General features: G+C 37.3%; 1 protein-coding gene across 1 annotated transcript in view; it reads left to right on the top strand.

Moving 5' to 3' along the window:
* The window catches only part of tusc3 (tumor suppressor candidate 3), an 81,779-nt gene extending 55,071 nt beyond the window's left edge, over positions 1-26,708 (top strand). The window contains exons 7-10 of the mRNA XM_085356628.1: positions 5,510-5,573; positions 8,681-8,755; positions 16,592-16,682; positions 26,441-26,708. Of these exons, the coding sequence (XP_085212754.1) occupies positions 5,510-5,573; positions 8,681-8,755; positions 16,592-16,682; positions 26,441-26,708 (498 nt within the window). The remainder of the gene's footprint in view (positions 1-5,509; positions 5,574-8,680; positions 8,756-16,591; positions 16,683-26,440) is intronic.
* The last annotated feature ends 472 nt before the right edge of the window (positions 26,709-27,180 follow it).

The raw sequence follows: 27,180 nt of genomic DNA, 5'->3' as shown, positions 1-27,180 counted from the left end.
AAGTTAAAAGTCACCTCATTTCACTGATTGACATGTTTTCAAAAAAGAAAACGGGTTTGAATGGCTTTAATTGACTCTTGGGTAATTAAACTGAACTCTCCACGGAGTGCGTAAACACTGAACTGCATAAACACTGAGTAGATAATGAGATTTTAAAGCATTACCTGAATCCCTTAAATAGACTATCATATTTGTTCAAATGAAGGGTTCAATGAACCTAACCAGTCTCACAGCGGCTGTGAATAAATCACCTCTAAATGCTTTCAGTTCTTGTTGTTAAGACATTAAGTTGTTATGTGCTGCAGGGCATTCCTCTTTGAATGGTGTGTGTGTGTGTCTGTCTGTCTATATATATATATATATATATATATATATATATATATATATATATATATATATATATATATATATATATATAGGGGTGCAACGATACTCGTATCGATATTGAACCGTTCGATACAGTGCTTTTGGTTCGGTACGCATATGTATCGAACAATACACATTGTTTTTTAATTTATTTTATCAACTTTTCTTCTGACAATGCTGTCTGTGTTGAGCGCTCAGTGGATCTGCGTTTGACTACTCCGCCTAGGCTGCAATGTCGAGTGCAGATCCACTGAGCGCAGCGCAAGCTAGCAAGACAGAAGCTAAGCTCGTTGCAACATGGCAAATTGAACCTGCCCCACCCTCATTCAGATCTGGCGTTTGAAACTGTCTTGGTTTTCATGTGAAGCATGACCCTGATGGTAAGTGCGTCATGAACAAAAGTAAAACAGTATGTCGGATGTGCCACGCAATGCTCAATTGGTGGGAACATATATGTGTATATATACGTACATGTGTATATACGTACATGTGTATATACGTACATGTACATATATATGTGTATATATATGTATGTGTATATATGTGTATATATACGTATATGTATATATATGTATACCTGATTTTAGTCTGTGTCTGTGCCATTACCTGAAAGTAAATACATTCATTAAAAGATAAATGAATAAATAAACTGAAGCCCAAAGCTGGGTCTCTGACAATAGCCGGGCATGGTCACGACAAATAAATAATGCTGTTCCTATACCACTGTTTCCTTAACTTGAGGGCGTTCTGTTTACTAAAGTAATAGAGGTGTTCATTTGAAATGGTTACAAAGTGTGAAGTTGGAGACATGTTTTAGTTATGTAATTTATTTTTTGTGTGTTTTTATTTTGCAAAACTTTAACACAATTAGTGTGTGGCATTACTGCTTTTGATTATTCCTGTGCATGTGGTTAAGAAAGATTTTCCCAACTCAAAAAACCCCCCAGAAAATTTACAGCAGTTCTGGAGTTTGTGCATTTAAATGTTTGCCAAACGTTGTGTATGTACTGTATGCACTCAGCCATTCTCAAACTCATGTAGAATTTAATTTGAGGATTCACCAGATCTGTTATTTGGAAATGAAAGCCTGTCTGTAATTGAAGGCTGATTCATATGCAACCTGTTATTTCAGAAGCTGGGCTAAACAAATGTATATTAAATGTGAATCAATATTTTATACTTACATGAGTGCAAATACATAATTTCTGTCATAATGTTACAGATGGTTATTCTTGTATAATGATGATTTTAATATCCGTGTTTTCAAATGGGTCCATGAACATAGTCGGCATATACTGCTGTGCACATCTTCATTCTTGTTGAAGAAGAATGTTATCACATGTATACCCAAGCTATTGATCGATTGAATATGTTATTTTTTATGTAACTTGTCTATACAGAGTGGGGCCGCATGTCCAACTTTTATTTACCACTCTACTTAACTTAAATCATTTGTTTATACAAGACAATGTTTTAACCTAATTTGCAGACATGGCAGTCTTAAAAAAGAACCCAAAAAACCCTCCAAAAAGCAAGAAACTAATCCATCAGATTAATTGGAGCAGTAGTAGACTGCAGTTGTACCAGACGCTCCCCAGCATGAACCTGCCTAAATTTATGCAGGCAAGCCATTGTGAGACTATTTAAAAAGGAGAAAATGTATGTGTCAGCATGCTGTGCACCAGAATGGCACCAGCGATCATATAATATTTTTTTTCTTGTGTATTTAAAAAAATGAAACAAAAGTAAAAACAAGAAATATTTAAAACAAAAAATGTTAACACGGGTTTCTGTATATTAGGCATACTCCACAGATTATGGAGTATGTCAGGGTGAGGGTTTCTATGTATTGCACTGAGCAGCAACAGATAGACCTGAAGCAGAACTGAGCAAATGACTAATATTATGTTTTGACCTTTTTGTGGGATTTTGCTTGAAATATAACCATATAATATTGCAAACCTTACAATATAAGAGAAATTTAGTTAATGGCACCAAGTACATTGATCTATTATATAGATTATATAGATCAGAGAATGGGATTTAGTTTTTGGGGGGGTTGCTTTTGTTTGTTTTTTGTTTTTTAAGTAAGAGAAAAAGTTACAAGATGTGACTTCTGCATTAGCTCATTTAAATGTCTTTGTTATCTCAGCAACATGAAGACTAAAGGTTGCTGCTTTTATACCCCAAATCACTTTGAGGTAAATCCTTCTGATTAACGCACACTCACACAAAAGCCACACAAAATGTCTCAAAAGGCTGTTCTCTCTAAACAGTTTAATTTACAAACATTTACTTACGTGTTTTGTGGACACCTGTTTAGCTACGTACACTGAAACATGCACACTCTGTTCTGCTCCGCACATTAATGAATTAAACAGCTACATTTTAATACATCAGGTTAATTGGAAGTGCCCAACCATGGATTGAAGAATGTTTTATCCGCCAAGCATTGACTTGTTTTGTGCTTAAGGGTAACATGTAGCAAGTGGAACAATGGTATGGATGTGTTGGTTTTTTTTTTTTGTTGTTTGGAGGGGTTTTTTTTTTAGTTCCGGTAATGAAAGAAAAATCCCCATTGGATACTGACGCACCTATTAGTTTCAGTGTGTGGTTTCCCAAACTTTCTAGGACTTGTTTAATTTGTTTTGTCATTGTGGCAGGTTTTTTTCTTCTTTTTTTTTAACCCTTTCATACTGTTGTGTGTACTTAACGAGCTTAACTAATAGTCTCCTGAAAATGTGAGTGGGCTTCTTAGTGGGTATTAAAATGAAGAGCTCTACAGTTAACTGAAAAACACACCAGAAGTTCATTCAAAAAGCTTATGTAGGTGTAAGGACAAAAGGCAGCTAGAGATTGTTTGTCTTGCATATCCTGGTCTGAACTATATCTTACAGAGGTTATCAGTTGAAACTCATGTGATGGGTCAATTATCAACTTAGCAAGCAAAAGCTTTAACCTTTTAAAGGGGGCAAATCATGGGTTTAAAGTACCCCCGTCATCTGAAATGGGTTTATCACAGTGTAAGTGTCAATATATCTGGCACAGTGCCCATCTAATAGGTAAACATGATATTAAGAGTCTACAGTATGTTCACAAATGGTGTGTTCTATAGTTGTCATTTTATTTTTCATTTTGTATATGAGTATTAGGTTAGTATCATCACCAGCAAATGCAAATTGCTTTTTCTATTGACACAAAACAGGGAAGTTAGGGAATGGTGAAGGTGCAAGCCACTATCTGCTGTTCTGTTGTCTATGTGGAGATGTCTGAGGAGGGGCAAAAACCTCAAAGAAGTACAGACAGCAGCTGTGGTGGAGACTTTTCGTTGTTTTTAACACTCAGCTTCACTTCAGCTCTTTGTATGTTACAACTTCTCTCTTCTCTGCCACTGATGGATGGACTAATAACAGCACTAGGAAGAGGAGACTACAGACCAGATGCACCACATATTTTTGCCACTGCCCCAGAGCCGTTCACTGCAAGTAGACAGGCAGTCCGAAGTTATCCAAAGTGCTACCACTGCTGAACCAAAATTCCCCTTCCAGTTTCAAATGTACTGATTAGGAATGTAAGGAAAATTTCCAAACAGTTTCCCATTGTTCTAGTACATGAGCTTTGTTTTCTAGTCAGCAAGAAAAGAATGCCGAAAATAATTTTAAAAATCCTAGCTAATGGAGAATAACAGGTTTATACCGAAAACAAAAGGATCTGTTTCAGCACTGAGGCCTCATTGTTTTTATCTGCTTTCAAGTGCAAAAATTCTTCACTTCTCTCCACTGAAGCAAGAAAAAGCTGTCCACCCTCTACTCCACCTCTTTTGTCATCTTCTATTCATCTTTCCATACTTATTCTTGTCTGATAGAAAAGGAATGAACACTACACCAGTCAAGTGGAAAAGCAGACCCTTGATCTGCCTAGACACTGATAATCTGCAGGGATTCAACAATGTTAAACACTCTGAAAGACTTTCTCCCTTCTTCTGTTTGTTTCCTTTCCTCAGACCCTCATTTTGTCTGCTTCTTTTTCTCTAACAGACAGATGTTAGTCAAAGTAGACCTCTGACATCTTAGCACAGGAGCTGGAATCCCAGCATTTTGCTTCGAATCTCAGTGAAGTATGAGCTTCAGCGGGGACATTGATCCAAGCATATCATCAGGTTTAGATGGCTATAAGCTATAGCGGAAAAAAGATCAATTTGTTAGATGTTGATGATTCTGATCATAAAGTGTCTGAAATGCACAGAAATCAGGATAATTATAATTTTTGTTTCTGGAACGGTTAGATTTGATGATCCTGTACTATTTCCATTTTGTTTTTTTATTGTTTTGTATTCGATTCATTCTGAAAGATTTTAAAGTACAATTAATTCAACATTTAGAGAAGATTGTACTGAAGTGGGAAGTTTAGCTTTGGCAGACTGCATAAAACATACCAATTCTCATTCAGAGCAATCATATGTGTATGTGTGTGTGATCGGTAATGTAGGTTTAGGTTGACCTCTCTGCCCACTGCATGAAAAATGTACCCTTTCTATACACCTACACACCACATGGATAATTCCTCAGGCTTGAGTCATATGAACAAGCACATTAATGAATTCTGATCTAGAAACATACTCAAGCAACACACATTTATACAATTAAATACAATTACTTCTCCACTCAGATCCCCACTTTCTATTCATTTATTAAAACACTAGTGACGGGTCTCTTAAAATCCTGTTCGTCCTGTCTATGATGCATTTTATGCCACCCTCAGAACGTCACATTGGGAAAGATTTTACTCAATTATTTTTAAGGTTTATTTGCTTGTTTGTCTAGTGCATTTATAATACACTGCCAGCTGGTAGAAACGCTCCATGGACACTGCAGAAAGAGTATACAACTGCTGTCTGGGAACACAACTGAAGTTAGTTTTAAACAGGCTAAACTATGAATGTGGTTTTATCTGATGATTCAGTTTAGCCCTTCAAAGAACTGGTAGCATTACTGTGTGGTAATACATAATAATTCCAGAACCACAATCCCACCGTGTCCTTTTGTTTATTATAGAAGTTTTTGAGTTTGTTAGTGACTGAATTACTCGCTGAAAAGAAAATTCTTAACTGACATTGTTTTCTTCTCTTTCTCTTCCCCCCCAGAGTTATATTCATGGCAGCAGTCAGGCACAGTTTGTGGCAGAGTCTCACATCATCCTTCTTCTGAGTATCCTTTAATTAAATTGTTCTTGTTTGTGTGTCACATGTTGCAAAATGCTAATCATCTAGAGTAATATATCTCCATGAAATGTCCAGCAGCTCATCTTGGCAGCAGATTCCTTTAAATCACCATTTCCTCACCCACAGCACCTTTGAGAACTTTTTATGTTTGAAAGAGTGTTCCCTTTTGTTTTTATTTGACTTTTTTCCCTCCAACAAAGTCAAAAATCTCTGTTAAGGCCTTTCTGTTGGACTGAAGAAATTCACAATACAAAGACAATGGGTTGTCCTCTTTTCAACTTTTCTCCTTGCCTGATTTGTTCCAAATTCCAACAGCTCATGATTGAGTGTGTCTTTGCATGTATTTTCTTGGGGTCTTGTTTGGCAGGATATATTTTTCTGTTTGTATTTGTTTACTTCTGTCTGCTTGTATACCCATGTGTACTTGCAGTGGGGCTTCTGTATGTGTGTGGGTAATGATACCATTCATTCCTAGCTGTTCTGTTCACCCCCATAGGAAATAACAGGTCCAAGGTCACACCTGCTGCAAAGCTATATTTATTTGTCCATGGTCACACAGGGTTTTGTTGTGTTTTTTTGTCAATCTTCTGCCCATCTGATTACACCTAAATGAAACATACGCACCTGCTGAAATGGTAACACAGCTACCTTTGTTGTTAATGCAGGTGGAGTGAGCACATTTTATGAGCATCATAGAAGAATGTAATCTTGCTTAATCTTTAATTTATGCATGCGGAAACAGTTACCACATTAAGCTACAAAACCATACTCAATTAAATGTTTCCTTGATGGTATTATTTATTTGTAGACTGTCTAGCATCTTGGTGGTTATTAGTTATACTAAAGTTGCAACTAATATTGGTGCGAATGAAGTGTTAAACAAGTGTTAATTTGTTATGTTTCCAGGGCTTTATATTGTTTATCAAACATGGTGTGACTGTTCAAAATGACATTTTATATTCTTTAAACAAAGCAAAGAATTTAAAAGTAAAAATATCCAACAAACAAAGACCTGTTTTAGTTGTGTTTCTAAAGCAGCTCTCCTACAGGTAGCTACTGCATAGTTAATATGCTTTTTATTTCATAATCTAAGGTTCACATATTCATAATGTTTGTTACTATAGACTGATGAGGGTGTAGGATGCCTGCAGGCCAAGGGACTGTTTTGTTTTTGTTTTTTTGTTTATTGGTTTGTTTTTTTAATAGTTTCAGCCCTGCTACAGTCTTTTTCAAGTTCAGTTGCTCCTTGTAAGAGAAAAAGCTGTGGTTGCTTTGACATGATGGAAACTTTATATCAATGCAGATTGGTCTATAGTTATAATAATTTTTGTGACACTCTGTATAGCCACCCAAACAGCCACCTTGCTGTACTTTGAGATCTTGTCTTTGTGTCGCACCAGCATGCCATATCTTTTACCCCAACATCAAGAGAATACCTTAGTTTTTCCCCTGTATGTTCCCATGTGGCAGTCTTTGTTTGTGCACCCCATCAGGCTTTGCCTAGTTGTGTGCATTTGTATGCAGAGCATGCTAGAGAGAAGAATCTGTAATTAGGCCCTAAGCTTTGTGAGCCTGTGCTTGAAGTGATTTAAAAACAGCTCAGGTGTTGAATGAAAAAATGTTTGCTTCTGTAATATATAAGTGTTTACAATATTGTATGAGTATTGTATGAATTGTTCACAATTATTAAAGTTTAATCCTAACTGCAAATTACTTTTTGCAGTTAGGATTAAAGTGATTTGTCTTTCTGCAGCTGTGTGTTATTAATAATTTCACTTTATGCATGTTCTACATGAGCACAGACAAAGACTTGTTGTTCAAAAATACTAGCTATGTTATTATTCTTATTACTCTTATGTTATTTTCTTGTGTGTGTATATATATCGATACAAGTATTGTTGCACCCCTAATATGTGTATATTAGGGGTGCAACGATACTCGTATCGATATTGAACCGTTCGATACAGTGCTTTCGGTTCAGTACGCATATGTATCTAACAATACAAAATTTTTAATTTATTTTATCAACTTTTCTTCTGACGATGCTGTCTGTGTTAAGCGCTCAGTGGATCTGCGTTCGACTCAGACTCCGCCAAGGCTGCACTGTCGAGCGCAGATCCACTGAGCTCAGCGCAAGCTAGCGAGACAAAAGTTAAGCTTGTTGCAACATGGCAAATTGAACCTCCTCCATCCTCATTCAGATCTGGCGTTTGGAACTATTTTGGTTTTCATGTGAAGTATGACCCTGGTGGTAAGCGCGTCATGGACAAAAGTAAAACAGTATGTCGGATGTGCCACGCAATGCGCATTTAGCTTGTTAACGTGTTGACGCCGTCCACCCCCATGCACGGGGCGATCCACGGTAACTCGTTAACAGAGATTTGCCGCATTATGGTGTTAATGTCATTTTAATGAGATTAACACTGACAGCACTAGTGGGGACACAATGAATATGACTGCACATTTACACCGACATCATCCTAGTGCAAAGACAAGTGGAAGCAGACAAAAACAACAAGCGCACATGCTACAAACTTTACCCGAGTCATTTAGACAGCCATTAGCACATGATTCTCCTTATGGGGACCTGATATGTTTAATATGCTGCTGAGAATATACCCCAGAAGAAGCGTATAGTATAGCTTTTATTTTGGAAAGAGCCATTTCTCTGTAATAAACTCTCTTTTCCAAAGATGAGTGATTTCTCGATCAGATAGATTTATTTATTTTTTATATATTTTGTTGTTTCAGCAACATTACATTTAAAAACTGTACTTTTGAGTTAAAAATATATATTTATAATTTTAATAAATGACAAATTAAAAAGGCATGAACATTTTTTTGTATCGAAAAAATATCGAACCGTGACACCAGAGTATCGAACCGACCCAAGAATTTTGTGTATCGTTGCACCCCTAATATATAACATCCTTTCTTTCTTTTAGATTTTTCATTGTTCTATAGACTGTTCTGTTTGCTACACCACAATAGTCATTAAAATTAATAGTTTAACTAACCTTTCTCTCAATATAAATTTCTACTTTCTTCTTTCGTGTTTACGAGTCTGTTGTTTCCTTGACAACCTTGCCCCAGATGCTGCAATCACCATGGGGATGGTGCTTCTCAATGAAGCTGCCACCTCCAAGGGAGATGTTGGCAAGAGAAGAAGTAAGTTGACAAAGTGTGTGTGTGTGTGTGTGTGTGTGTGTGTGTGTGTGTGTGTGTGTGTGTGTGCATATGTATCTGTCTAACTGAAACTAAATACATTGGAGCTGTGGCATACTTGCGTCCCTTATATTGAATATATTTCAGGTATCACTAATAAACTTGAAAAGTTAATTTTCTGTGACTTTATAGAAAAAAACTCATTCATGCAAAATATGTTCTTAATCTACATGAATATCACATAAACAGAAACTAATGGAAATGCTAATGGTATCCAGCTGGATCCGTCTATGATCTTTGCAATTAACAATGGGTGGAAAAAAAAATACTGATAATTACTGAATTTACACTCGCAGTCTGTCTGAAATTAACATCTGATTTACTAAGCAGCAACTAATTATGCAGCCACCAACTATGCAATTTGCAAGTAAAGAAGTTTAATGCCACAGTTCAGTTATGACCTGAAAGTTAAAAAGTATTAACTTGAGAACTGTTAAAAGTAGTGTTGTGGGAAACGTTTTACGGAAATTATTGGTATTCAATTAAAGTTAAATTAATGTACGTAAAATGCTAAATAGATTCACATAATAACGCTCAGAATAATTTAAAAATACACATTCCCCCAGCGATATAACACAACTATTAAGAGCATGGGTTATACCAGAGCAGGATCAATAGAATTTCTGTTCAGCTGTATTTATATGATGCAACTTCAAAACAACAGTCACTTCAAGGTAAAAGAATGCAATATTAGTTTGAAAAGCCCAACTAGTAGGCTTTTTTACAAGCAGGTACTCGGTAACAGTGGGAAGGAAGTAGTCCCTTTTAACACAAAGACATGGTAGAACCAGACCCAAGGTTGGACAGCCATCTGCTGTAACCACCTGGGTGGTGAAGTTTAAAAAAAAGACATAAAGACACTAGGACAAAGCACAAACTATGAGATTAAAAAAATAAAGATTATATCATACCTGATTCTGGACATATATATAGTCAAATGATACACTCAATTATCTGAAACTTCATGTCAGGTGGAGTAGAGGCTAATAGTAAACGTTGATCAGTTTGTATTATATTTGTAAAGGGCACTTCATTGATCACATTTAAGGCGAGTCTGGGATTACAATTTGTAACTCCTTTAATCTTTAAGATTTAGGTTTGTTGTGGAAGTTTTCCATTAAATAAAGCCTGCAGACGAGCGGTGAGCGGTAGCTAACATTCTTTAATCAAAACACACAAAGAACAGACAACCAAGCTTGTGGAGAGCCTACATCAGCGGTCCCCAACCCCCGGGCCTCGGACTGGTACCGGTCCGTGAGTCGTTTGGTACCGGGCCGCGAGAGTTGAGGCTCAGGTGTCAAATGTATAGTTTTCAGGGTTTTTATCGGTCTTCAGCGTTATTTTGTTATCGTTTTTATCGTTTACTCGGTTTTCCTGGGTCTTTTCACATGTGTTATGAATAATTCTTCTTTTTTTCGGTACCGGTACTAGTTTTATTTTGTTGTATTTATCCGCGACACCTTAAAGGCCGGCCCATGAAAATATTGTCGGGCATAAACCGTTCCGTGGCGCAAAAAAGGTTGGGGACCACTGGCCTACATGACCATGGGGCAGACGGTCAGCAGAGTCTCCCTGAGCCTAGCATGGCTCTCAGTTAAATACCTTCTCCGGGAACAAAAGGCAGCACACAGCTGTTTCACACCTTAAGGTTCACACTCCCTTGCTACCTCCCATAGTCCTCAAAGAGACAAAAGATTCTTCCTGTGTAGCTGTTTGCTTCCCCCAACTTCCTTACTAGACCCCCACCATTTGTCTTACTGTATGAGTGTGAGACTTGTTAAAATCCAGTTGCACCAAGGCATCATACAATAAAATAATGTGATTAATACATAAGTAAAAGAAATTCCTATACAGGTTTCTAGTCTACATATGGATGTAGCCGTTTTTAAATAAACCCCTTAGCTTTAAACGCGCACCATGAGGTAAATCATTGGTTTTAGACTAAAAAAGGATGTTTTGGCTGCAGCCGTGTTCGTTTTTTAAAGCTACTAGTTTAATATTTAGATTAGAGGCTTGGATTTTATCAATTTTGCTTACCAAAATTTAAGCACATACTTCTTAGATGTGCTAAGAACCATAATTTTCCATGCTATTTGTAATATAATTCTAGTAATTTTATTAAAATGCTTGTAACACTTCCAGTCTGCACCAGGCTATGAACCCATTTTATTTGCAGTGAAAGCAGAAGTCTGAAGATTGACTCACTTTTGCAGCCATCCTCAAGTTGCGATTAGAGAAGTTGCAATTTTTGGCAATACATTATAATGTGTGCTTCACTTTTCACCCCTTGGGGACTTTTGCTTGGTGTGCACACATTTGACTATTTATTTAATCACCTTGATCATACCTTTGGTTTGGTGTGGTACTAAAAAGTGGAGCATGTTTTTAGGAAGAAATTATGGTCCCTGACCTCACATGAATGTCTGGGAGTCTTATGATTGTGACACATTACAGATGCAAAGTGGTCACTTGACTATAATAATTCCATATTAAGTATATGTACATATTGTCACTATTACTTCATTCTAATGTGTGTATTTGCTTAAATATGCATATTAAATTGATGATAATATGGAAGTAATTTACATGTCTTTCTCCTAGGTTTCATCTAATAGTTGGCAGTTATCATAATATTTACACCTGCAATATTTACTTTAAATAAATACATTTTAAGATAGAGCTCTCCTCTCTGGTACTTTTTGTACCAGACTGCATGCTTCAAACTGGGTATCATATCAGAAAATTAGTGCAAGCCTCTAAACAGCCCTTAATATTTTACAAGAGTTTGAGGATAATTTGTAGATTATGGCAGGAGATGGATATTAGATGACCTCTCTGGTAATTACCTCAAACACATAGACACGGTTACACACTAGGGGATTTAATTAGAGTTAATGTGATGAAAAACCAACTCAAAAAAGTGTTTCACTTGTCTTTGTGAGGTCCCATATTAAATGATCACTCTAAATATCTAAGGGAAAGAGTATCAACCCTGAGTACTTCTTCAGATGTTAAAGCTTGACATTTAAAAATATAATATTTTTTTTAACAACATCAGGACTTGTTTTTCCAATATCACACAAACACATACCACTCTACATACATAGAGACACACACATGCGTAGGTGGCACACTTAATTATCACCTGTAAAATGACAACATATTATGCGCACACTGCAGAGGACTCCATAATTTCCAGCAGTATTTTTAGTATATCGACTACTTCAATTCAGCCTCTTTTGTTGAAATACTACCTACTAATTTACATAAATTAAAGGAACCACACTATGAGGATTACATTATAATGAAACACAATAATTTTAGTGCTTACAGAAATCAGCAATTTACAGAAAAACACGTGCGTATCAAAGTCATTTAATAGATTGGGATTTATTCAAGGAGGGGGTGGAAAAAATGGAACACAGTACAGGAAATGGGGTGATGCCAACTTTGAATTAAAGGTATACACTGCCAAAATGAATATTGTTTTCTTCAAATGTAAGTTAATTATGGGGGGGTTGATTTTCCTTTGTCTTTTAGCTGCTACCTTTAGGGGTCACCAAAGGAGATCATCTGCCTTATAAAAATAATATGCTATCAAATTGGGGCAACATTGTTGGTCTAATGACAGCAAAGAGTTTGTGCAAAACCTGATCATGTATCTTATCCAGTCAGTACTGCAGTGTTTCGTAGTTTCTTGAGCTTAAATAGTTAATTAGCTTTGTCTTGACTTCAGCTGTTCCCAAAAGACAAATACTTATTTGACTCTTCTTCGGTTTTTAGCTTGTTCGAGGTCTGTTTGGGGCCATTACACTGCTGCAGCATCAATGCTTCTCCTTAAAAATACAAATAGGTGTATGTAGCATGTGTCTGAAGAATGAAGTGGTTCTGTCTCTCTCCCATTTGTCTCTTTACAACACCCTGCTGTCACTCTATTAAGTCAGACTTGGAATTATCCACATGTAATATAGATAAAGAAGCTTTTCTCATTATTTGGTTTGGCCCAGCCAAGATGTTTGTCCCCAGCCTACCCCAGTAAAGAATATATTAGTGAACAAAAAGAAATCACTGTGAACAATTATATTTTTGTAATGGGGGAGGAGGCTTTTATTCTATCTGCTTGGTTTGTTGTAAAGTCAATGACTTATGTGTGATTGTATCTTCTGATGGAGTCACTTCACAGTTTATTCTTTGATTAGCAATTGGCTGCCGAAAACATGAGGAATCATTTAGCTTTACAGTCTATTCATTTTCTCCTCCTAATTAAATAGGCTTAACTTAATATGTTTATTGACTTCCTCTTGCTTGGGAAATGTAAATTTATTTTTACCATGCCAATATATTGTGATTTGAGCCAAGTCATACAGTCAAAAGAGGGATTACCACCTTTGTCGCTGAGGGAAATCATTCAGTTTAAACAACTTGTCATTTCGCCAAGGTCATAAATCACTTGGCATACTTGCATGCCTCGTGTGTGTATCATTATCCGTGGATGCATACTAAGATCTCTCAGTCATAATTGATGAGGTAAGGGAAATGCATCCCTTTCTACTTAATTAATGAAGATACACAGACGTTCTGATGTTCCCACTGTATATGTGGATGTTGCAACCCTGGAAGAGCAAGGACACATGCACTTTCTGTGCAGACTATGTAAAATATACATTATTTTCAATTAAGTCATTTGGTAGCACATTTCTGTAATATAGTACTTGGATATTTTCATCAATTGGGCATCAGTATATTCCTTATTTGACCTCAAAAGGAACATAAGGTAGAGGGGATTCTCCACCACTCGCAGTCTTAGCAGCTCAGTCTCTAGCCTCTCCCCTTACTCTTGGGGAAAACAGTGAATCCCAAGTTGCTGCTCTGTGTGTGTGTGTGTGTGTGTGTGTGTGTGTGTGTGTGTGTGTGTGTGTGTGTGTGTGTGTGTGTGTGTGTGTGAATGAGAAAAACACTGTCAAGTTTTTTTAAACTAAGGTTAAAAAACTGTTTACCTTTAAATAGCTTAAATTTACCATTGTGACAGATGTCCCCTGTCTTCAGTGCTGTGAGCATGTGATTTGTACCGTGTGGTCAATGCACTAGGTCGTCAGTATGCATTCTCACTTTGAAAAAAGTTGGGACACTTTGTAACACGTAAATAAAAAGAGAATGCACTGATTTGGAAATCTCAACCATCATTTTATTCACAATGGAAAATGTCAAATCTGAAGGCTTAAATTTTAAAATTTAGTCATTTTGAATTTGATGGCAGCAACAAATCTCCAAAAAGGTGGGACAGGGCCATGTTTACCACTGCATAACATCCCCTCACCTTTAACAACGGCCTGTAACCATCCGGGAAGTGAGGAGATCAATTGCTGGAATTGTAGGAAATGAATGTTGTGCCACCTTTTTCTTGAATTTATTTATTTTTGGTGGGGGGCTCATAATACACCAAAGATTTTCAACAGGTGAAAGGTCCAGACTGCAGGTAGGTCAGTTCAGCAGTTCAGCTGTGATACATGCTGTAATGGGTTTAACATAATTTTGATGCATGGAAACGAACAAGTTTTAAAGGAACATACAGTATGTGCCTTTCAGCATTTGTGATGCATTTCCAGATGTGCAAGCTGCTGATTCCATAGGCACTTATTCACCCCCTCAGAATCAGAGATTCAAACAATGTGCTAATAACAAGGTGCATAGTCAATCTCCTCTTTAATCCACAGTATGCTCGGTCCATGTTTTCCAAAATGAATTTCAAATTTTTGATTCATGTAACCACAGAACAGTTTCCCACTTTGTCTCCATTCATTTAAATGAGCTTTGCCCTGGAGAACACGGCAGCATGTCGTGTTAACCTGCATTTATGGATATCATGGAGATATCACAGGCGATGGAGATGTTCAAGATTCTTTATTTGTCTTATGCATAGTCATAAGAGTGGTGTGTCCTGAACGGCTCCTTGACTGTGCAAAAGAGAAACATTAAGTAAAGTAATGTTTAAATTAAAAATCTGAAATTTTAAATTAAATAACTGAAAATGTACTTTGTGCAAATGGAATGTTAAAGTGTTTTGTGCCCTATTAGCATAGCAATATATTGACAGAGCAATGCAAGTAGAATAAACAAAATGATCAGAGTAATGTAAAAACAGGGTAATGTAAACCCGTTTACAATACAGTAGATGTTTCTGAGCCCATGCAGAGATTTTTGTGACAGAATCATAGCTTTTCTAATGCAGCTCCACCAGAGAGTGAGAGGTTTGCAGGCAATGTCCCTTGCACACAGAGATTTCTGCATATTTTCAGAGCTGTTCGATAACATTATTTGCAATAGATGATAATTTTATGTTGAGGAACAATATTCTGAAATTGTTGCACAATTTGTAGATGCAATTTTTTTCCAGTTTGATGAAACGCTGCCCATCTTTACTTATGAGAAACTCTCTAAGACACACTTTTTATATAGCCAATTATGTTGTTGACCTGTTGCCAGTTAACCTATTTAGCTGGAAAATGTTCCTCCAGATGTTTCTTTTTTTGTGCCATTTACCTTTCTAGCCTTTTGTTGCCCCGTCCAAACTTTTTGAGACATGTTGCTGCCATAAAATTCAACATGAGCTCAAATTTTTGTTATAATAAATTTTCTCAATTTAACCATTTGATAGGTTTTCTATGTTCTGTGAAAAAATATAGGTTTATAAGATTTGCAAATAATTGCATTCTTTTTTTTTATTACACAGATTTGGGGGAATTTGGGGTGCAATATCACTTGCTCTCTTAAATATCACAACAGCAAATGTAGTCTTATACAGTACATCTTATATTTTACCAGCCAAATGTTTTGATGTCAACTTTCTCGTGCATCCACACTCACCCTCTTGTTCTCTAACACTCTAATTCTCCTTTACGCACACACACGCACGCACACCCCGTGCGTGTGTGTGTGCCCCGTGTAAGGACAAGAACATATCTCGCTATTTAGTCTCCAGGAGAGGTACTCATCCTAATCCCTGATTAACAATATCAGTCGGTGGTGACAGTTTTAATTTAACACAGTACTTCTTAGGGATTAGCCACTGCACAGGGGTGTGCATACACTCATACACTTGCACATACAGTGATAATTCCTCGGCAGATAAAAGGTCATGCTTATGTATATTTCACTTTAGAATAGCCACTGAGGAAATATGATGATAATGGCTTCAAAGATAATTTTCTGTAACCCAGCAGGGTTTATCACGACAAAGAGACAGTAGCACATACTTTAAGGGATTATTTTTAAAGAAAAAAGGCTAAAGGAGACTTTTTTCATAATGTCTAGTTTGTGTTTTATATTCCCTTTCTAGTAATATTCTATTATCATGTTATGTTACCAGTGAGTTGTATGTTTTTGTGTTTAGCCGCTTATAAATTTGTGTTTATACATGTAAACTACCAACATGCAGATAAAAAGATGCTTTTAGTGTGTGCTATGTCTGAATCCTGTAAGCATATTCAATTTGAAAATGGATCAGAGAAACACTTGCTTCTGTGTTTATATTGGGCATGGAATGCTTGAAATGAATGCCTTTAACCAAGAAGAAAAACAATAATCTCAGGCCTTTTTCAAGTTATTATAAAAGAACATATTAGGGTGTCATGAATTTGAAAATGTGCAAGAATAAAATGTGCTTGTAGTAACTTAAAATCTAGAGGTCGTTGTGTAATGAAATATTGTTAATGATATTATAGCACAAGACTTCTAACCAGTAATGCACAGTAAAACAAGTCTGTCTTTGTCTTCTTGCAGTCATCTGCCTGGTTGGCCTTGGCCTGGTGGTGTTTTTCTTTAGTTTCCTGCTCTCCATCTTCAGGTCGAAGTACCATGGATACCCCTACAGGTAACTATAGCAACCACACACCACTGTAAAGATGCTTCCACCACAGCTCAACAATTATTCAAGCGCAATATACAAGCAAACAATGAATCTGAAAATCACTGAAGCTGACATAAAATCACTGCAAAGTTTTTGCTTTCACAATGCAAAAATCAGAGCCAAAACAGATCCATCAGTTCAAATTACTGCCTTGATTTAAAGACAGCTATTCAATCAAAAATACTCTCTCCAAAATATACAAGACACAGAGCCAAAGAATCAGTCATAGAGGCAGTATATTCAATACAAAGTATAACACAAAAGTTTCCTCAATTAAATAGTTAAAGTCATAGGGGTTTTTTCTCCAAAGGGTCTCATGTAGTGAACACACTTTTACATTAAAACCCATTTTCTAGTCAACCTACAGCAATTTGATTCCATTGTGTGCTAAAGGTCACCATAATAATAGATTTAATGCTTAACGGAAAATATCCCACAACTCTTCAGAGTTTGGGTTCAGTTTATCCGTCCGTGAGCAGCTTTAAAACATTACAGCAGCCAAACCCCCTAGCTGTTGAAACTCTTGAAACTCACCTTTGAACAGGATGTCAAGGGGTCTTCATCAAGGCAGATACTTTACAATAATAGAAGCTTGAACTATGAACTCTTCCTTTAAAAAGACACAAATTGTAGTCTTCTAGTTCAGTGGATGGAGTTCAAATATAATAACGATTGTCTTGAGACTTTATTGTGGTATGAAAGTGATAAACCTTTTCTTTATAGGTCTGCTGAGACCATGATTTCCAAAATGAATTTCAAGTTTTGTTTCAATTTAGACCATAAAAACAGTTTCCATTTCATTCCATCCCATCTTAAATGCACAGGGGATAGCAACATTGCCTGGTCTTGCTTATATTTGATAGAGTGGTTTGGTAGTTTAACCTTGGATTTATGGATGTAACAATGAATGGTATTCACTGAAATGGTTTTCCTGAGCCCATTTAGTTATTTCTACTACAGAGCTGTTTCTAATATAGTCATGTCTAAGGCGCCGTCATTCAATATCAGGTTTGTGGCACTATTGTTTGCATACTGCGATTCCTCCAATTCGATGGATCTTTCATTGCTATTAAGTGCCTCAATCACCGAATTCAAAGAAATATTATTATGCCTGCACAATCTCTGAGTGTTTTCATTGTTAGGGTTTTATTTGTTATTGTGAAATACAGTGGGGCAAAAAAGTATTTAGTCAGCCACCGATTGTGCAAGTTCCCCCACTTAAAATGATGACAGAGGTCAGTAATTTGCACCAGAGGTACACTTCAACTGTGAGAGACAGAATGTGAAAAAAAAATCCATGAATCCACATGGTAGGATTTGTAAAGAATTTATTCGTAAATCAGGGTGGAAAATAAGTATTTGGTCAATAACAAAAATACAACTCAATACTTTGTAACATAACCTTTGTTGGCAATAACAGAGGTCAAACGTTTACTATAGGTCTTTACCAGGTTTGCACACACAGTAGCTGGTATTTTGGCCCATTCCTCCATGCAGATCTTCTCGAGAGCAGTGATGTTTTGGGGCTGTCGCCGAGCAACACGGACTTTCAACTCCCGCCACAGATTTTCTATGGGGTTGAGGTCTGGAGACTGGCTAGGCCACTCCAGGACTTTCAAATGCTTCTTACGGAGCCACTCCTTTGTTGCCCAGCCGGTGTGTTTTGGATCATTGTCATGTTGGAAGACCCAGCCTCGTTTCATCTTCAAAGTTCTCACTGATGGAAGGAGGTTTTGGCTCAAAATCTCACGATACATGGCCCCATTCATTCTGTCCTTAACACGGATCAGTCGTCCTGTCCCCTTGGCAGAAAAACAGCCCCATAGCATGATGTTTCCACCCCCATGCTTCACAGTAGGTATGGTGTTCTTGGGATGCAACTCAGTATTCTTCTTCCTCCAAACACGACGAGTTGAGTTTATACCAAAAAGTTCTACTTTGGTTTCATCTGACCACATGACATTCTCCCAATCCTCTGCTGTATCATCCATGTGCTCTCTGGCAAACTTCAGACGGGCCTGGACATGCACTGGCTTCAGTAGCGGAACCAAGCTGCTTGCCTATTGTAGATTCACTCTTCCCAGTCTGGTGCAGGTCTACAATACTTTTCCTGGTGTCCTTCGAAAGCTCTTTGGTCTTGGCCATGGCGGAGTTTGGAGTCTGACTGTTTGAGGCTGTGGACAGGTGTCTTTTATACAGATGATGAGTTCAAACAGGTGCCATTCATACAGGTAACGAGTGGGGGACAGAAAAGCTTCTTACAGAAGACGTTACAGGTCTGTGAGAGCCAGAGATTTTCCTTGTTTGAGGTGACCAAATACTTATTTTCCACCCTAATTTACGAATAAATTCTTTACAAATCCTACCATGTGAATTCATGGATTTTTTTTTCACATTCTGTCTCTCACAGTTGAAGTGTACCTCTGGTGCAAATTACTGACCTCTGTCATCATTTTAAGTGGGGGAACTTGCACAATCGGTGGCTGACTAAATACTTTTTTGCCCCACTGTACATCAGAATTAGCATGTATTATTAAAGATTCTCACTTTCAATGTTGGGTTTTCTTTGTACTAGTTGAATGTTGGGTTTAAAGGAATTGCACATTTTCTTTTTTTGAAATGCACTTGGACTCCACTGGTTACTCAATAACTTATTTCTAATATCTTACATACGCTGGAAATATATGTGATGTGGTTTGTAAGACTGTAGCAAGGTCTTGACTTAAAATACAGTCTCAAAAGGCCTAGCTGAGGGTCCATTTTTAAGTTGCTAAAATATGGATGGATGTATTGGGACTTGTCATATACTGATTAGTTAATATTTTATATTTAAAATATAAAAATGTCATAAAAATTAAAACATTTTACAAGGATAGAAACTTTTATGAAAAAAGTCTCTAAAGTGGCATTATTTATGGCAATTTTTGCATACAGTGCCGCATATACTGTATTTTCTGCACTATAAGGCACATTTAAAATCTTTTAATTTTCTCAAAAATTGACGATGCACCTTATGTATGAATTCTGGTCGTACTTATTGACCTCGAAGAGATTTTATGTGGCACACAGCATTCACAAATCTGTCAAAAACTGTTTTGGCACAACTTTGGTAAGCTACGAAGCCGCACCACTTGATGGGTTGTCGGAGCATTACGGCTACCGTAGTCAGGAGCCTTGCAGAGTAATCTGGGTCCAAAACTCCAGCCGCTTCAGGTCCCAAAGTCAAAAGAACACTGCGGCATCACTGAGAGTTAAAAACTGTCTAAATTCTTTCATCCTTAATAAAATGATCAGCGTTGTTACTTTACCAGGTGTAGCAATTAAGTTTAACATCCAGGCATCCATGAAAACAGAATTTATTAAATTTAACGGAGTTACAAGTTAGCAGGAAGTTAGCTCACTAGTTTCCACCTAAACATGATATAGCAACAAATGCAATCGCATGGTAGGATGCTGTAAACGGACCAAACTTCAGTCAGGAGAACAACTGAGATAATCCATCAACAATATGAGGTTAGTCATTAATATACTGCAACAACATGGGAATAGAGCAGCTGCGAGAGAATTCAACATTAATGAATCAATAGTACAGAAGTGGAGGAAGCAAGAAGAATGATTTGAGTAAAGTTTGACTTATCTGACTGTTTTCTTTCGCTTAATGCGCCTTATAATCCGCTGTGCCTTATCTATGAAAAATACGGCAGTACAGTTTTAAATTCCTATTACTTAAGTCTGATTGTGGCTTTGTTTTTATTCTTAAGTCCATGTTATGTTAGAGTGGCATACAGAAATGTTTAGGGCTAATTCAACTATTCATCAGTTAGATTTCTGTTTCATAAATGCAAATCCGTTTCAGAAATGTTTCTTGTTTACATGCTTCCAGAAACAGTTTATACTCCAAATGTGTTTTTCTTTTTTCCTTTTAGCTTTGTGTTTCACGAAAATGTTTTTAATGTAACACAAGGTTAGACAAAGAAATACTTTATTTATATCTCTTATTTTTCCCTCTCCTTGTTTTTTTCTACCCTCTTTCCTTCTCTACTTATTTTAATCTATCTCTGTCTCACAGCTTCCTTATTAAGTGAACAAACACAGTAGAGGCAGCCAGAAAAAATGTCGAAGAGGTGGTAGGTGAGAAGAAGAGGAGTTGAGAACATACTTGAAGAGGAGGCAGTGTCACTACTGAGTCTAAAGTGCATGGTCTGGTTTCTATTAGTGTATGTGTCGTTGTTGTTTTTTGGGTTGTTTGTTTTTTTTGGGGTTTTTTTGTTTTGTTTTTACTTAACTACTACCATTAAATCTGCAAGCTGAATAAGAATTGGTTGTCACTTCATACACTGGACAATAAAGGCACCATTTTGCATGTCATGTATCTTTGTTGTTTTTTCATGACTCTTTAGCGCTGAAGTTTTTTATGTGGTTATATAAACTGACCAGTGACAGTGGCAGTCTAATCATTTGTGACATATTGTTGTAAACATGAATTGAACCATATTTTTCAAAAATGCTGTTAAAAGTAAAACTGGAAACGAAAGATTTATGGTGGGTTAATGGGGATAAAAATGGGGCCAAAATCTCTAGGTCAATTCAGTATTTTTAAGTAACATGGACTAAGTAACCCTCTTTATTAAGTACATCTTGTTAGCACTGGGTGGGACTCCATTTTGCCTTCAGAACTTCCTTAATTCTTTATGGCATAGCCCCATATTGATTGTCCATACTGAACAATAGCATGACGGAGTTGCATGTCAAATTCTGTCCCCACAATCTGAACATCACAGCTTCGACACTCATTGGAATTAAGGAGTCATCAGACCAAACAACTTTTTTTTCTTTATCTTCTATTGTCCAGTGTTGTCTGTGAAAGTTCTCAGTCATCCAGGTCATCGTAGTCTAAGAAGCTTGGAAAGAAAAGCGTCTGGACTTCTTTAAGTTACTTAAAGTATTTCACCTCTCATCTGAGAAGCTTCTTCAGGTCTAAGGGTCAAATGGTGGAGAGTCCCAGATTTAAACCCAGTGGGAGTTTCCCAGATGCCTTAACGCCCACTCACATGTTGGGCCATCTGACCTCAGGAAATCACATGATAGGGTGGGGCCATGTTTCACAATGAGCTCACCCGAAACTCTGGCTGATTGTGACCCACACCTGCTTTCACACCTTGGCTCATGTGATTAGGTAGAGGATCATCAGGGGGTCCTTTGTCCCTCTTTGGGGGGAAACTCCCACTGGGTTTAAATCTGGGACTCCACCATTTGACCCTTAAAACGGAAGAAGCTTCTCAGATGAGAGGTGGAACGTCTTCAAGCAACTCAAAGAATTCCAGACACTTTTCTTTCCAAGCTCCTTAGATTGTCCAGTGTTGATGAGTCAATGTGAATTGTAGACTTAGTTTCCTGTTCTTATCTGACAGGAGTGGTATTTGGTGTGGCCTTCTGCTCCTGTAGCCCATGTGCATCAAGGGGTCAATGTGTTGTTGGAACTAGTGTGTATTTAAATTTGTTTTGTCTTCCTATGAGCTTGAAGCATTTACATCATTCTCCTCCGATCTCTGGCTTATCTTAATAGGGCCTTTCTCTGCAAACCCTAGAGATGGTTTAGTGGGAAAGTCTGTAGTTCTGCAGATTCTGCAATACCCAGACCAGTCCATCTGACACCAACATTCACACCAGTTAAAATCACTCTCATCACCTTTCTTCCCCAGTTCTGCCGCTCAGTTTGACCTTTAGCAGTTTGTCCTGACCATGTCTGCATGCATAAATACACTGAGTTGATGCATTTGCTGATTAGACATCTTGTGTTAAGAGTTATGCGTAATAAAATGGCCAGAGTGTAAGTTTATGACAATGATACATAATTGTGTAACATTATATGGATTAACATGGATAAATAAATAAATCAAGTCATTTGCAATTGAGGCGTTAGGGCTTTGAGCTTTTGTTGGTAGCTGAGACTCAGGATGATGGGTTTCGCTCAAGTTTTCACCATGTGATTCCATCTGTGTAGCTGTAACATATTGTCTTAACCTAAGATGAAAATATGTTATTTAAATGTCTCTGTTCCTGCTGTTTCTAAATATTCAATATGCTGACTACGTGTCTTTTAGCTGCTGGGTATATACTATATTGTCATCTGGCAGCTAAATTATACTTCATGTTATGCAGCTGAAACCACTTGGGTGAAATAAGGCAAAGGTTGTGATTGTAATGTAATAGAAAAAAAATAAACATCAAAAATGATTAGTGTGCTGCAGAACACAAACGGCAAACCAGCTGCCCAAAATTAAGTCAGTAAATAAATACATTAACAAACATACCTTAAACTGCCACTGAACTCATCACCAATGTAAAATGGTAGCTCGTGTACTGAGTTTAGAGAAGAATGGTTGGTAGTAATGTTATGTTTCTTGCAGAAAGTGAGAAGCATAGGTCATTTAGAGAATACATACATTTTTAATTCCTTCACTTTTGTATTGCCCACTAAAACAGTGAGTGGGATGTGCAATGGATCCATTTATGTAACCTGCTGTGTGTGGGCAGACAGAGAAATGGTACTTTAGATAGACTGGGTTTGACAAATGTTATAAAAATATTCCAATTCTTGTCTATTTCTGTTTTAAATCATGGGAACAGTGAACCATTCTCCATTTCTCAAATATGGTTTTCAAAATACACAGTTAAGTATTTGAGTTCATCAGAACACGTTCTTAAGTAAAGGTAACAGAGTGGCTTATTATTTACAGGTAGGACATGGTGTAATCAACTAAATATGTGTAACAGCATGGTAATACGCATAGCCACCCAATATGAAAGGTGACCCAATTCGATAAATGCCCACCCTCTTAAGGCTTGCAGGAAAATACTAACTTCCTTGGAGACCAAGTGTAATCACCGCAATATCTATCCTCAAGTTATACCATATTGAGCTTATTGATTGGGCCAAAAATGAGGCATTATGTTTTGAGGGTTTTTAAGTGCCGTCTGAAGCTGAGAGGCCCTTTGCTGCGACATATTTGAATAAAAGTGAAGAACAATGCTGATCATCAGCACTGCAAGCAGAATCTCCCATCTGTTTTCCCTCAAGTGTTGGCCTTTACGTGTGTTGGAAGAAAGCAGAACAAATGTCACCTTCAGGGGGGATAAGTATTTGCAAAGAGAGCAAAATCAATGTGGATATTAGATAGAGGACAGTTGTAGAACAAAATACACAATTACATGAAGAATAATCTTTCTGCTGGTTAGAAAAAAAAATCACAGTTTGCAGGCTAAAATTACACACTAATCTTTCACAGCTACATTAGTGTATGCAAATTACAAGTTTAGATTACACTGCTTTTCAGCAAAACACACTTTTTCTGCTGTAAAGACCGTTTAAGCTATTAAATGATTGAGTCCTTTATAATGTGTATCCTCCGTGCAGGTACCCAAAAATCTAAAAATACAGCCCATTAACTTGCACAGCTTCCAGATGTGTTCATCTGTTTTGCACAATAGCTTGACATTCTTTTTTTATTTATTTTCTTTTTATTGCACTAAAATTAGCATGAATGCCACATGTAATACAATGTTTTACTCCCAGAACTGATAATGTGAGATGGCAACAGGTTCAGTCCTATAAACCTTGTAAACATCCATCAGAAGACCACCTCCAGTTCCAGTAAATACAGCCCAGTAATTAAAACAAGGTTAAATGAAATCTCAGAAATTAGATTTACTTTGACATTGTGGCCACTGCACTGCATATAAATTAATGCCAGTATTTACAGCAGCCATACATTTACAATTACCTTTAATGTCTGTCTTTTACCTTTAGACCTTTAATGCTCTTTAAAATACACCATCAACACAATTTATATTATGCACAGGAGAATATTTTGTTTGTAACTGGGTTTTGCATGTTCTGCAGTGAACCCTTGCTGCTATATGTCCCTTATTTCAAAATCACATTTATCTAGAATTCTCATCAAATATGAAACTGACTGAAAAACCATGTCACCAGCCACTTCAGTCATTACCTTGCTGGTACCAGACTCCACACTCTATTTCCTTCAGAAATGCCTTAATTCTTTGTAGCATGGATTCAACAAGGTCCCGGTAACATTCCTTGGGGATTTTGGTCTAAACTGACATGATAGCATTGCACACTTGCTGCTAAATATCTATAATGCAAATCTTCCACCACATCCCAAAGGTGCTATAGTGGACTGAGTTCTGGTGACTGTGAAGGCCATTTGAGTACCATAAACACTCTGATGTTCAGTAAGCCATTTTGAGATTATCAGAGCTTTGTCACACGGGGTATTATCCTGCTAGAAGCAGTCATCAAAAGACAGGCACATTGGGGTCATAAAGGGAGGTACGTGGTCAGCAATAATACCAAGATAGGCTGTGGCTTGTAAACAATACTAAGGTGCCCAGAGTGTGCCAAAAAAATGTACCACACCACAAAGGAGGACGGATCCGTGCTTTCATGTTGTTTATGTTAAATTCTGACCCTACAATGTCATACTGAAATGTGAGACTTGTCATCTTCTCTTATCCACAATAGAAGTTTCCTCTTCTTAGCTGACAGGAGTGGCACTTAATGTAGTCATCTGCTGCTGCAATCCATCTGCTTCAAGGTTCGACTTGTTGTGCATTGCGTACTTTGGTTATAACTGGTGGTTATTTGAATCAATCTTGCCTTACTATCAGCTTGAAGCACTCTAGCCATTTTCCTCTTACCTCTGGCATCAACAAGGCATTTTTATCCAGAGAACTGTTGCTCACTGGATGCTTGCTCCTTTTCAGACCATTCCCTGTAAACACTAGAGATGCTTGGGCGTAAAAAATCCCAGCAGATCAGCAGTTTCTGAAATGCTCAGATCAGCTCAGGTCATTATTTTTGTAAATATGAGTAAATCAGATGCCATCAAGTGGATTTCCGAACTGAAGTAAATATGTGGGGTTACTAGTTTCTTTCACTTAGAGGTAGCAAGAGTGTACTCAGGCTGCTTGCAGTCTAGGCTATGCCAGGATGTGCCTCTACCCCTGTGAAAAGAAAATATTTTCATAGATTTTAGGAAAAACCTGTAATATGCCTCAAAAGCATGAATTCTGCTCCAGTCCAAAAGCACACCAGCTGGGTTACATGATTGTTGTTGTTTAAAAAAAAAAAAGAAGAAGTGGTTATTATAGTTCTTTAGTACCTGCTAATATTAATTTCCATGCATCAAGTTAAGCATTAAAATCAAAGAAATACACTTTGTGGCATTTTGTGAAGATGGCAGGTCTGACATTTCTGAGTTATTGGTGGTTCGGTTCTATAGATAGCAATTCAGATAAATTCTTTTCTGGAGCCTGTCTTTCATGTCTGCACTTTGTATCGCACACATACAACAACTGGTGAAGAACAGCATCTTTTTTAATTTTTTTATTTACAGTCTGAAATACAAAGAACTAATGATCTGTCCCTACCATCCTCTAATGGATTCAAGAGTTGGCTGCAGGTTGGTTGTGTTATTTTATCTGTTACTTTGTACTCTTTGGGGATATTGATATCTGGCATTTAAAAAAAGGCTATTGTTCATCATTGCCAATCATGAATAAACTATGTGGACTGAAATAACTTTTCAAAAAAGTCAGTTTTCTGAAATGTGTAAATTAGATTTATCTTCTTTTTTTCCACACAATTTTACCTTTCATTTAAATGTCTCTAATCTCATGCTGCCTGTAATTTTAAACAGCCTCACAGCCACTGGAGCCTTTTTCTTAGAAATGATGCTGCAACCTGCTGTCAGGTCTGATTTGACTCTGCTGTCTGATGTTCTTGGCTTATCTGACCTGTATTTCAACTACTGCTGTGCCACGACCAACTTTGAAAAAACTCTTCTGCTGTCTGTTGTTCAGGGCATGGTGTCACCTCACTGTGGATCAACCTTTCCTCCCATAGGCCACAAACACTTTCTCCAGGCACCCAGAGCTGTAATGATTATCATCAGAGACCTGCTGTAGTTGTTGCTGTTTTGTTGCATCACTGTCTGTGGTGTGTGCTTGTATCTCTTGAGTTTGTGTAAATGTATCAAAGTGTGTGTGTGTTTATCCATGAGTACATGCATGTTTTGTATTGTTGAATTTATTAGCTAAGGCATATTTGATTTATGGGGAAACAGCTGTGATAGACTGAGAGAAGTTAGAAGCAAGAATTATTTAGCAGTTTGAGTACTTCGCAGTAGGGCTGAACGATATATCGCATTTGCGATAATATCGCGACATGATCAAGTGCAATTTTCTAACCGCAAAGGCTGCGATTATACTCTGGACATGTCCAAATTCATGGGCTGCATCCTCCTGAGGCCGCATTTGTAGACCGATTACGTCACAGCGACGCGCCGAAGGCTGTCCAAATTACTACCATATCCCAGAATTCATAGCGCGGCCCAGCCAAACTCCAGTTTCCAGCAATGGCGGCCGCTACTAAGTTTTA

This window comes from Diplotaxodon limnothrissa, linkage group LG6 (genome assembly GCF_057381915.1).
Source record: "Diplotaxodon limnothrissa isolate DT_005_m linkage group LG6, D_limnothrissa_male_GT1.1, whole genome shotgun sequence".
Lineage (NCBI taxonomy): Eukaryota > Metazoa > Chordata > Actinopteri > Cichliformes > Cichlidae > Diplotaxodon > Diplotaxodon limnothrissa.
This window is presented reverse-complemented; position numbering and strand designations above follow the sequence as displayed.